This window comes from Neoarius graeffei, chromosome 25, assembly GCF_027579695.1.
Source record: "Neoarius graeffei isolate fNeoGra1 chromosome 25, fNeoGra1.pri, whole genome shotgun sequence".
Classification (NCBI taxonomy): domain Eukaryota; kingdom Metazoa; phylum Chordata; class Actinopteri; order Siluriformes; family Ariidae; genus Neoarius; species Neoarius graeffei.
In genome coordinates, this window is record NC_083593.1 from 42,681,904 (window position 1) to 42,692,293 (window position 10,390).

The 10,390-nt window shown below is 40.7% G+C and overlaps 1 protein-coding gene across 1 annotated transcript in view; it reads right to left on the reverse strand.

Annotated features, from left to right (window-relative positions):
* grin3a (glutamate receptor, ionotropic, N-methyl-D-aspartate 3A) overlaps positions 1-9,961 on the reverse strand; it is a 44,643-nt gene extending 34,682 nt beyond the window's left edge. The window contains exon 1 of the mRNA XM_060908589.1: positions 9,272-9,961. Within this exon, the coding sequence (XP_060764572.1) occupies positions 9,272-9,961 (690 nt within the window). The remainder of the gene's footprint in view (positions 1-9,271) is intronic.
* Between the last annotated feature and the right edge of the window lie 429 nt (positions 9,962-10,390).

Sequence of the window (10,390 nt, forward strand, 5' to 3'; positions counted from 1 at the left end):
GGAAAATGGGATATGCAACCAAAAATTGTGTTATTTGCTTTCATTTCCTGTTACAATACATTTACTCACCTAAAAAGTGGGTGGTCTGCCACCAAAGGTGCCACGTTCTTTCTGTGGTGTTTGACAAAGTACACTTGACACAAGTAACTTGTAGGGTGAAATGATTTAGTTAAGAAAATGTCAAGAATATGAATGCTTTAGACGATAATTTTTAGCCTTCAAAAGTTTTCCCCTAAAATAACCTCGATATTTCTGGATTTGTTATTTGAAAAGAAGCCTACCATGTTTTTAAAACTTTTCGAACATATTTCAAAGGTCATGCAACACTTCCCAGAATATATATATATATATATATATATATATATATATATATATATATAATATATATATATATATATATATATATATATATATATATATATATATTTTAGTGCTGTCAAAAATGTCGCGTTATTAACGTGTTAACTTGACTCAATTTTAACGGAGATAATTTTTTTATCGCGAGATTAACGCTCTGTGACATGATGTAGGTTTTTCATAAGCTTTTGAAACTGCCAGGAACTTGCAACAGAGACTTTGCTTAGAAAACCGATAGCAGCTAGACTGTAATGCCACGCCCCGCACAGCCAGAGTCCTCTGCCCTCCTCCCCCAAAGAACCAGCGCGGGCAGGGCACGCTAGTAGAGATGGGATTTATGGCTCTTTGATGGGATCCGCATCTTTGTGATCCGTTCTTTGAAAAGAGCCGTTCAAAAGACTGGCTCATTTGGCTCTTTTTAAATATTTATTCAGTTTTAAGAAGACAGCGTCTAAAGAAGCCAGATCCCTCTGAACTGTAAACTCAATGCTATCCCAGAAATCCTTCCTGTAATATGCAAATTTGGCCGCCTCTGATTGGACAGCGCGACGCATCAACAGGCAGAAAGTGTAAAAGTACAAAATGTATTAAGTGAGCTGAAACAGTAAAGATCAGATTCAATGCAATATTTATCAACGAACAACTTAAAGTTAATATAATAGTGTACTTTATATTATAATCAAGCAAGTCAAGCCTACCGTCACTGTGTAACCTATCTCTCTCAAGCAGTAGATCACTTCACTCATGGTTCTCTTGCTAGCCCCGCGCCGGTGCTCGGCTTAGGTTTCACTTTGCAGTGGCTGTGTCAAGACATGTTATGCTTTGCAATAAAAAAAAACATTGGTATAAAGCAAGCCCATTCACTTTTTTATGCTGATAAGAGAATTACAATGGTTTTTTATGTGACAAAAATGTGCGATTAAATTGCGATTAATCGCGAGTTAACTATGACAGTCGCGACATTAATCGCGATTAAATATTTTAATCGCTTGACAGCACTAATTTTTTTTTTTAGTATTTCCTCATCATTTCATGCCAGCACACCCATTAGTGCACAAACCTCCTTAGAAGACCTTGATTTTGCACAATTTCAATCTGCATCCTCTTTGTGCATTATAAGCTGTATTTAAGAATGAAAAAGCATCTTGAGTAGGAAGATCTGATCAGAACAAGACAGATCTGGACTCAGCCTTTATCCTAGACACCCAGAGCTTGTCTTTATCTGCCTTCTGCCTGTTGAAAAAAGGAACTATCACTGTTTCTACCAGACAAATCCAAAGGTCAATAACAAGATTCGCTCAACCCTGACAGAGATTAATTGGTTTTTGATGTTGATGGATGCACACTGGGACATTCTATTGGAATCTGGGGCTTGTTTTCACCTGAACACATGTAAACACCGAGCTGTCTGACCAGAAGATGGTGCTAACTTCAAGGAGACTGACAGCCCCGAATGATGCCTGCAGCCAATTTCCACCATCACAGGGAAGGTTTTGGATGTATTTAAGAAACATATGAGAGACATTCATGAGTCATCCATTGAGACCATTCTTCTCTGTTTAATATTTAAATCTTGAGGGAGAAACTTGTTTTCAACTGGTGCTTTTATGATCTTGTATTTTGAATTAACAAATTCAGACTTTTACTATACAGTAAATTATATCGTAGTAGACATATCAGACACTCGCTAGCTGTGCTGTGAAAATTGTGCATGCAGATGCTCATCTAAGTTTCCAAATCTGTCATTGCTTAATTCTTGAATATTTTCTATTGTGAATACTATCTTTCAAAAGCTTATAAGTTCTGCTTTCCAAAGAAATGTATCTCGTGAACATCTGTTCAGTACTTTGGGAGTAATGGCAGGTTGAAGTTGGTACAACAGAGTAAAAACTCTCTGCTTGTGTGACGCCGAGAAACAGCCAGTGCTTTATGAGTCACGAGAAAGCAGTCAGGCTCTCTCTCTCTCTCTCCTGATCGGTTTCTGACTAGATTACTCATGAATATCTCATTCTCATCTCATTATCTCTAGCCGCTTTATCCTGTTCTACAGGGTCGCAGGCAAGCTGGAGCCTATCCCAGCTGACTACGGGCGAAAGGCGGGGTACACCCTGGACAAGTCGCCAGGTCATCACAGGGCTGACACACAGACAACCATTCACACTCACATTCACACCTACGGTCAATTTAGAGTCACCAGTTAACCTAACCTGCATGTCTTTGGACTGTGGGGGAAACCGGAGCACCCGGAGGAAACCCACGCGGACACGGGGAGAACATGCAAACTCCACACAGAAAGGCCCTCGCCGGCCCCGGGGCTCGAACCCAGAACCTTCTTGCTGTGAGGCGACAGCGCTAACCACTACACCACCGTGCTGCCCTTACTCATGAATATCAATCAGATAACTTTTTTATAGGGATGTTCTCTCACTCTCACTGTTCCTGATGATGATGTATTCAGCAAAATTTTTCGTCTGCTAGTTTTGATGTTATGATTCATGGGAGACTTTGAAGTGAGTTTTCATAGCTTTACCTACTTATTTTTTTTTCAAATCAAACTGATTCATGTGAATAAATAACTATTTTAAAATATAACCGTAGTTGTTTTGATAAGAAATATTGCGATCTTAGTGGTCGGAATGATATTTTTTAAAAAATGGAAGTCAGAAACGCGAGTGTTAATTGGTATAGTTTATTGGATGTGTCTCACATAGTTTTTTTGAGGTTAGCCTTGAAAACTGTGAATATTAATCAAAATAATAATTTATATCTTTCATCTAAACACTTGTAGGCCCTACTTTTGAGAAATACAAAGCCCTACAGAGCACAAAGAGGGTATGAGAAATATTCTTTTATTACTTTATTTTGATAGAGAACGGTAGATGTGAAAGACATTCAATGCTTATTTATGCATATTTTATAATTAACATTGATTTCTCCTTCTTTGTGATGTATAAATGAGAGTTAAGATCAGCTTTATATTGCACAAATAAAGCCATTTGGTGAAACTTTGAAGAAGAGAGTGTACCGATTTAACATTTACCTAATTTTCACAATCTATACTATTTAAATATTAATTTGCATAATTTGTATTTATTAATTTTTTAAAACTTTGTATTCAGTATACAACCATCTATGGTGCCTGCCAATTTCCATGTAAATATCTTGAAAAATAAAAAAAAAAAGTTATTCAGAAAAAAAAAATTCTCATTCGTTAATGTGGCCCATTTTGGACCATGTGATCTTAATACAGAATATTACGGCAGTTTTCTAAAAATTAAGTCATTTTTTCAATCTTTGATTTGTAATATCTCAAGAATGGATAAACATATTTTAATTCTGTAAAAAAGTATGTTGTTCTGCATTCAATTCAGAATTCAATGAGATCAGTTACAAGCAATTTGGATTGCAATTTACACTCATACATACAGGTAGCAATTTACACTCATACATACAGTTATCTTCATAATGAATCAAAGCCTGCAGCTGTAATATACCTACACCATTTATATGCTCATATACCAGAGCCGGACATGTATTATTTGCAAATAGATATCTCAATATTGGTCTTTGGTATACTTTTTGGTAGGCCTTTTGGACCTGATTGTAGGTCCAAAACGCCTACAATCAGGCTTGTAGTACTCGAGTCCAGGACTTGGACTCGAGTCCGACTCATACCCTAATTTTAAGGGCTCGTGACTGGATTGGACTTGAGCACTAATGACTCGGACTTGGACTCGGACTCGTGTTAACTATATTCGGACTCGTGAATTGGAGACGAAGGCTCTGATTTTTTCTTTGTTTTGTAACATGCCATAATAATTTGGCATAAGATATTTATACCTACATTAATTTTTATACTAATTTCGTGCAAGAGAATGCACATTCACCTGTTCATACGTCATGTTCAAGAACAAACTAATGTTAATGGTGCTAAAATGCCTGGAGAGAAGCCCCTAGGATTGTCTGCTTTGCTTATACAGACTTCACGTGCAGTGGGAAAAAAATGCACTGCTATGTGTTCCATATGTGGAAGAACTATCGAGGAGACGACGGGGACAACCTCGAACTTCAATCGTCATTTGGCAAGACTCCACCCAGAGGAGGAAGTGGCATGCTATGTTCATTGCCCTGTTGATAGCGGGGCTTGCTTGCTGACCGATGAACTAGCTAGTGTTAACCCTCTCTCATGTCATTTGCCCTGTTGATAGTGGGCGGGGCTTGCTGAGCGATGAACAAGCTTTTTATCTGTAGTCTATTCACTAAAATGGGGCAGTCGAGCAGTAACGTTAGTCCAGCACAGCAGCCGAGATGCTTTCACATAAAGGCAGCAACAGCCACTGTCAAATGGTGTGATTGGAGTCTTGTTCTCGGACTCGACTCGGATCAATAGTGGACTTGACTTGAAATTTTCTTTAATGACTCGGACTTGAACACTGGGGACTCGAGCCTGGACTTGAGGTTTAGTGACTCAACCACAGCACTACCTACAATATGAAATAAGCACTAAGCTTATAATTTCTTTTTTTCCCCTGTAAGCATTAAGTTCTCTTGCAGGTGTTTTAATAAATCATGCACTTACATGATCCCAAAACAGGAATCAATAATGGACAATTAATGCAAGCCAGTCTTTAACTGTAAAACACTGCAACTTTGTTTCAATCAGCGGTGTGGCCAAAAGTGTGGCACAGAGTGGCAGCTGACACCCTTGAAATAAGACTTGCCACCCCAACTCTCATCTCTAAAAGACAAAATATTACACCTATGCAATTTATGCAGATTTAATGAACAGTATCAAGCTCATGCTGATCAAAGCTGGATTTAGACTGTTTGAAATTCAGCAGTATTTTAAGATTTTAAATCACTTGTCACACTGAACAAGATAATCCCAATAAATTCTTGGCCGAATTCTGTAACAGACTGAGGAATAAAATGTTCTCTGTGTGAAATTCTACAATGATGACAATTAGAAGAGACCTGCAATTAGAGAAAATTATTATGTTCTGCTTACATTGTCAGTCAGAACAGGAAATTTATGCTGTGAGTCACAAACAGGAACATTCTGCAGTAACAAAGTGAAGTAAAAGGATCCCCCCCCCCCCCCCCGCTGATTAACACACTTTGCTTATGTTTCACCATCGCCAGTAATTTACTTATAACCATCCTGTGAGTTTTGCGTCACCCTATACCATCCTATACTATCCTCCTACTGTCTGATTTCTAACACTGTCTGCAACTTTGTTGGTTTGGTGGCAATGGCACTAAACTGGCTGCCAGTAAATACCTCACATTAGGCATTCCAAGACCAGTGACCAAAGAACACAGTTTTCCACAAAATCAAGCCAAAAAATTTCACAGTCTCGAGCCAGCTTTAGAAAACCTGTAGTGTTGTAGGTGTTTTGACAAAATTCTATTAGTATTTAACAAGTATTCGCCGAAGGCGAAGTGAACACCGGTGATTATTATAAATACAAGCCACTTTTTCCATGGAATAAAAACATGTATTCTATTCCCTTCTAGTAGGTTTATTGATGGCATGCAATATTGTTATCATATCGCTTATCCTCCATATATTACACCACTCTCCCCAATTGAGAATGAGCATGCAATATTGTTACAATATTGCACGTTGTCAAGACAACATGAAGTCACACATCGGAGCTCATGCGAAGATCCAATGACAAAACTTTTCTGCTGTGCATGTGCACAATCATTTCTTTGTCGGCCAGGAAAGAGAGAAGACGAGGTTAATCCAGTGCTAGGTTTAAGCACTAAATAAATAAACTGAAAACTGAAACTAAAGACGTGCTGAACGCCCGAAAGGCTACCAAAACTTCATTATATGTTCTTCATGCATATTTACAGTACAAGAGAAAAACATATCAACGGACATTGAAAAACTGGAAAAGAGACACGTCGGAGATGTAAAACTTCCACGCTAGCAAGTGACTGTAACAATTTGTACACAAACATGGCTGCGAGGTTTGAGTCATTAAAAGCGGAAGATTTAAAGTGGAAAACTAAAAGCCGAAGATATATTTTGAAAGAGAAAGATGCGCTGAACACCCGAAAGGCTACCAAAACTTCACTGGGTATCCTTCACGCATTTAATTTTCCGCATTAAATATATGGAAAAGAGACACATCAGAGACGTAAAACTTCCGTGCTAGTGAGTGACTGACAGTTTGTACATAAACATGGCCACAAGGTTTGCTTCATTAAAAGCGGAAGATTAAAAGTGGAAGATATATTTTGAAAGAGAAAGACCCAAAACACCCGAAAGGCTACCAGACCTTCACTGGATATTCTTCACGCACATTTACAAGAGAAAAACATACCAACGGACGTCGAAAAACTGGAAAAGGGAGCAATAGCGGAAATATTGTCAAAGTTCTACTTGGAGGTGAGGAAAAGTGACGGAGACTTTTACAAGAGGACTTCACTCGTGGACTTCACTCAGCAAAGCCCTTTTGTTTTGAACAACTGCAATGTAACAATTAACTACGACCAAAAGTAACTGTGAACTTGAACTGTCAACCTGGATATAGCTTGTATATAAGTTGGGTTGTTGTTCAGGCTTTTTGGACTTGTACCATTTTTATTGTTAGAACTTTGACTTTGTACACTGGATTGACAGAACATTGAATTACATTCGATCAGAATCAGCATTCAATATTGATAAGTTACCCCCCTGTTCTTAACTTTTTGTAAACTCTATAATTGTTCTATCGAATGTGTATGTGTAATAATAATAATAATAATAATAATAATAATAATAATGGCTTTTATGTGGTATATCAGATATATTCTACTCAGCTAGCATGATACTGAACTCATCTTCGACTTGATCAATATCATGCTAGCTGAATGGAATATATCTGATATACCACTCAACGCCAGCCAATATTATTTAAATAATAACCGAGACGAAGTCTTGTCTGAGTATAAATACACTGGTGATTATTTTAATTTAAAAAAATTTAAAAATAATTTATTTCAAACTTCAAAAGCGGGGCGGCACGGTGGTGTAGTGGTTAGTGCTGTTGCCTCACAGCAAGAAGGTCTGGGTTCGAGCCCCGTGGCCGGCGAGGGCCTTTCTGTGTGGAGTTTGCATGTTCTCCCCGTGTCCGCGTGGGTTTCCTCCGGGTGCTCCGGTTTCCCCCACAGTCCAAAGACATGCAGGTTAGGTTAACTGGTGACTCTAAATTGACCGTAGGTGTGAATGTGAGTGTGAATGGTTGTCTGTGTCTATGTGTCAGCCCTGTGATGACCTGGCGACTTGTCCAGGGTGTACCCTGCCTTTCGCCCGTAGTCAGCTGGGATAGGCTCCAGCTTGCCTGCGACCCTGTAGAACAGGATAAAGCGGCTAGAGATAATGAGATGAGATGAGATGAGACTTCAAAAGCGGCGTGCAAATGTAATAACGGCGTGGCGCAGACTTGTGACACTTATCTATACTGAGTCACATAAAATACTTTGTTTTGAAATGGATAAAATAAATCACAATTCCACCTTACCTTTGAGTAATTTTAGACCAAACTTCATAGCATCTTTAGTGCTTTTAGGAAGAGCGTTTTCTTCCATAATTTGTAATTCTTCCTCACTGAAGGTGACAAAGTGATCGGCCGCCATTTTGCCGAGTCACTTGAGGTGATTATCGAGAAATAGTCTGAATTTCTTGACCGATCAGTGCCTGCAATTTCCTATAATCACCTCCATATTTATACTCATAAGAAGTAACTAAGGCCATTTATTGTGCAGCAAGGACCAAACAACTTTGACATATACACTACATAATTAGGTGTTATCAGCCCTGAGTGTCTCACCCACCCCTTTTGCCACTCTGTGTCTATCCAGGGTTCCCAGTCTAAGTCAAATGTCAAGCTCCCTGACTTTTCACTGAATAAAAAGCTGAATTTCCATGATCTACTGTATAATGAACAGAAAAGCAGGCCGCCAGAGTGCTGAACAGCTAAAATCCAGCCACAGTATTTTAAACCCATCAATTTGCAATCTTTATTGACTCGATATTTACAGATGTTTTCAGAAGAACAATTAGTTTTCAGTACTTAAACCTAGTGAAATACTGTATGGAAAATATTGCCATTTTGCTGAAACGGGAACGAAAATTTAAACAATTCCCTGATATTCCGTTCCATGACTTGACCCAAAATATGATCAAATCCTGTGACTTTCCATGTCTGGAATAGATGTTTTAAAATTCCATGATATTCCAGAAATTCCATGACCCGTGGGAACCCTGTCTATAAATCTGGACCTGGACATGTCACTTTTTATTTTGCAACACATTTCATGACCCAAGGGGTAGCGATATTATTGCAATATGTTATTCTGTCTTACAGCTTCCCAGGCCTGGAGTACCTGGGCTACCCTCTGCACATCTTAGTAGAGATCTCATCTCATCTCATTATCTCTAGCCGCTTTATCCTGTTCTACAGGGTCGCAGGCAAGCTGGAGCCTATCCCAGCTGACTACGGGCGAAAGGCGGGGTACACCCTGGACAAGTCTCTAGGTCATCACAGGGCTGACACATAGACACAGACAACCATTCACACTCACATTCACACCTACGGTCAATTTAGAGTCACCAGTTAACCTAACCTGCATGTCTTTGGACTGTGGGGGAAACCGGAGCACCCGGAGGAAACCCATGCGGACACAGGGAGAACATGCAAACTCCACACAGAAAGGCCCTCGCCGGCCATGGGGCTCGAACCCAGACCTTCTTGCTGTGAGGCGACAGCGCTAACCACTACACCACCGTGCCACCCCTTAGTAGAGATAGGGTTAGTATTATGTACAGGTTATGGAGTACTCCAGGGCTATAAGGACAGTGGTGAGAATATCATACTCAGCCTTATCCAGAAGGACATGAGGTCAGAGAAGAGACTCGTACCCGACTCTGACGCCTGAACTCGTGTTGAACGACGCTGATGACCGGAACGTGCAGCGACGAGGACACGAACTCCAACTTGACGAACTCATCTCTGTTCTCAGGAAACGCCATGATGGCTGAAACGCCCTGAACCACGACCGTGTGACACACACTGTGCAGGAAGGACATGGGGTCGGAACCCACAGGTGGTGGTGAAGAAGAGAAGGCGAAAGCTGGCAGCTCTCCCAGTCCTATTCCCACAGCCATGACTATCTCCAGTGACAAGTTGTACGGTAACAGGTTCGGGACTCGATTTAGAATCTCCGCAGCCAGGAAGATGGAGTCTTTGGGCACAAACGCGCTCTCTGCGACTTTTTTATTTTTCGCGCTTTTTTGTTGGGTCGTAGTCGAGCCTTTAGTCCTCCCAGCCCTCGCACCTCGTTCACTCCCACTTTTCCTGACTTCCCAGGCCGGTTCTCTGTTCGCATCCCAATCCCACTTGGTCCTGATGAGGGAACTGTGTGTCACAGCGCGGGGCTGAAGATGCACAGCTCCCACTCGCACCATGTGCCCGATCCGTTTCATGATCTGACATGGCTGCGGGTGCGCCAGGAGGCACTTGGGCGTCCAAATGAGCACCAAAGCACCCGGTGCGAGCGACAGAATCAACACCAACCTGCTCAGTGTTTCCCAAATCCCCGGGGACGGCATCCCTCAACGCAGCCTGCTGCTCTCCACGCGCTCGAGAATAAAACCGCATCCGCATCCGCGTCCGCGCTCCCGTCTCCTGCTCCGCGTCCAGCGCCGGTTGGCTCGCTCTTCCGGTACTGTCCAGCACGCGCTGAAGTTTCGCTCCGCGCGATCGGCGGGATCCCGAGTGACCGCGGGCGGTGCGCGCGCGAGACACGTTTTCAAACAGCCGTTTTTCATTTCCAGAAGAATGAGAGAATAAAGTATTTATTGGCCTATTATTGCTGCTATTATTATTATTATTATTATTATTATTATTATTATTATTATTATTATTATTATTGCTTAAATGTCAATTGCACATCGAAATCGTGCTGTTCCCATCCTGTGTGCATTTTTTATCATATTTGCAAGCCAACTACAACAACAACAACAACAACGGGACTCGAT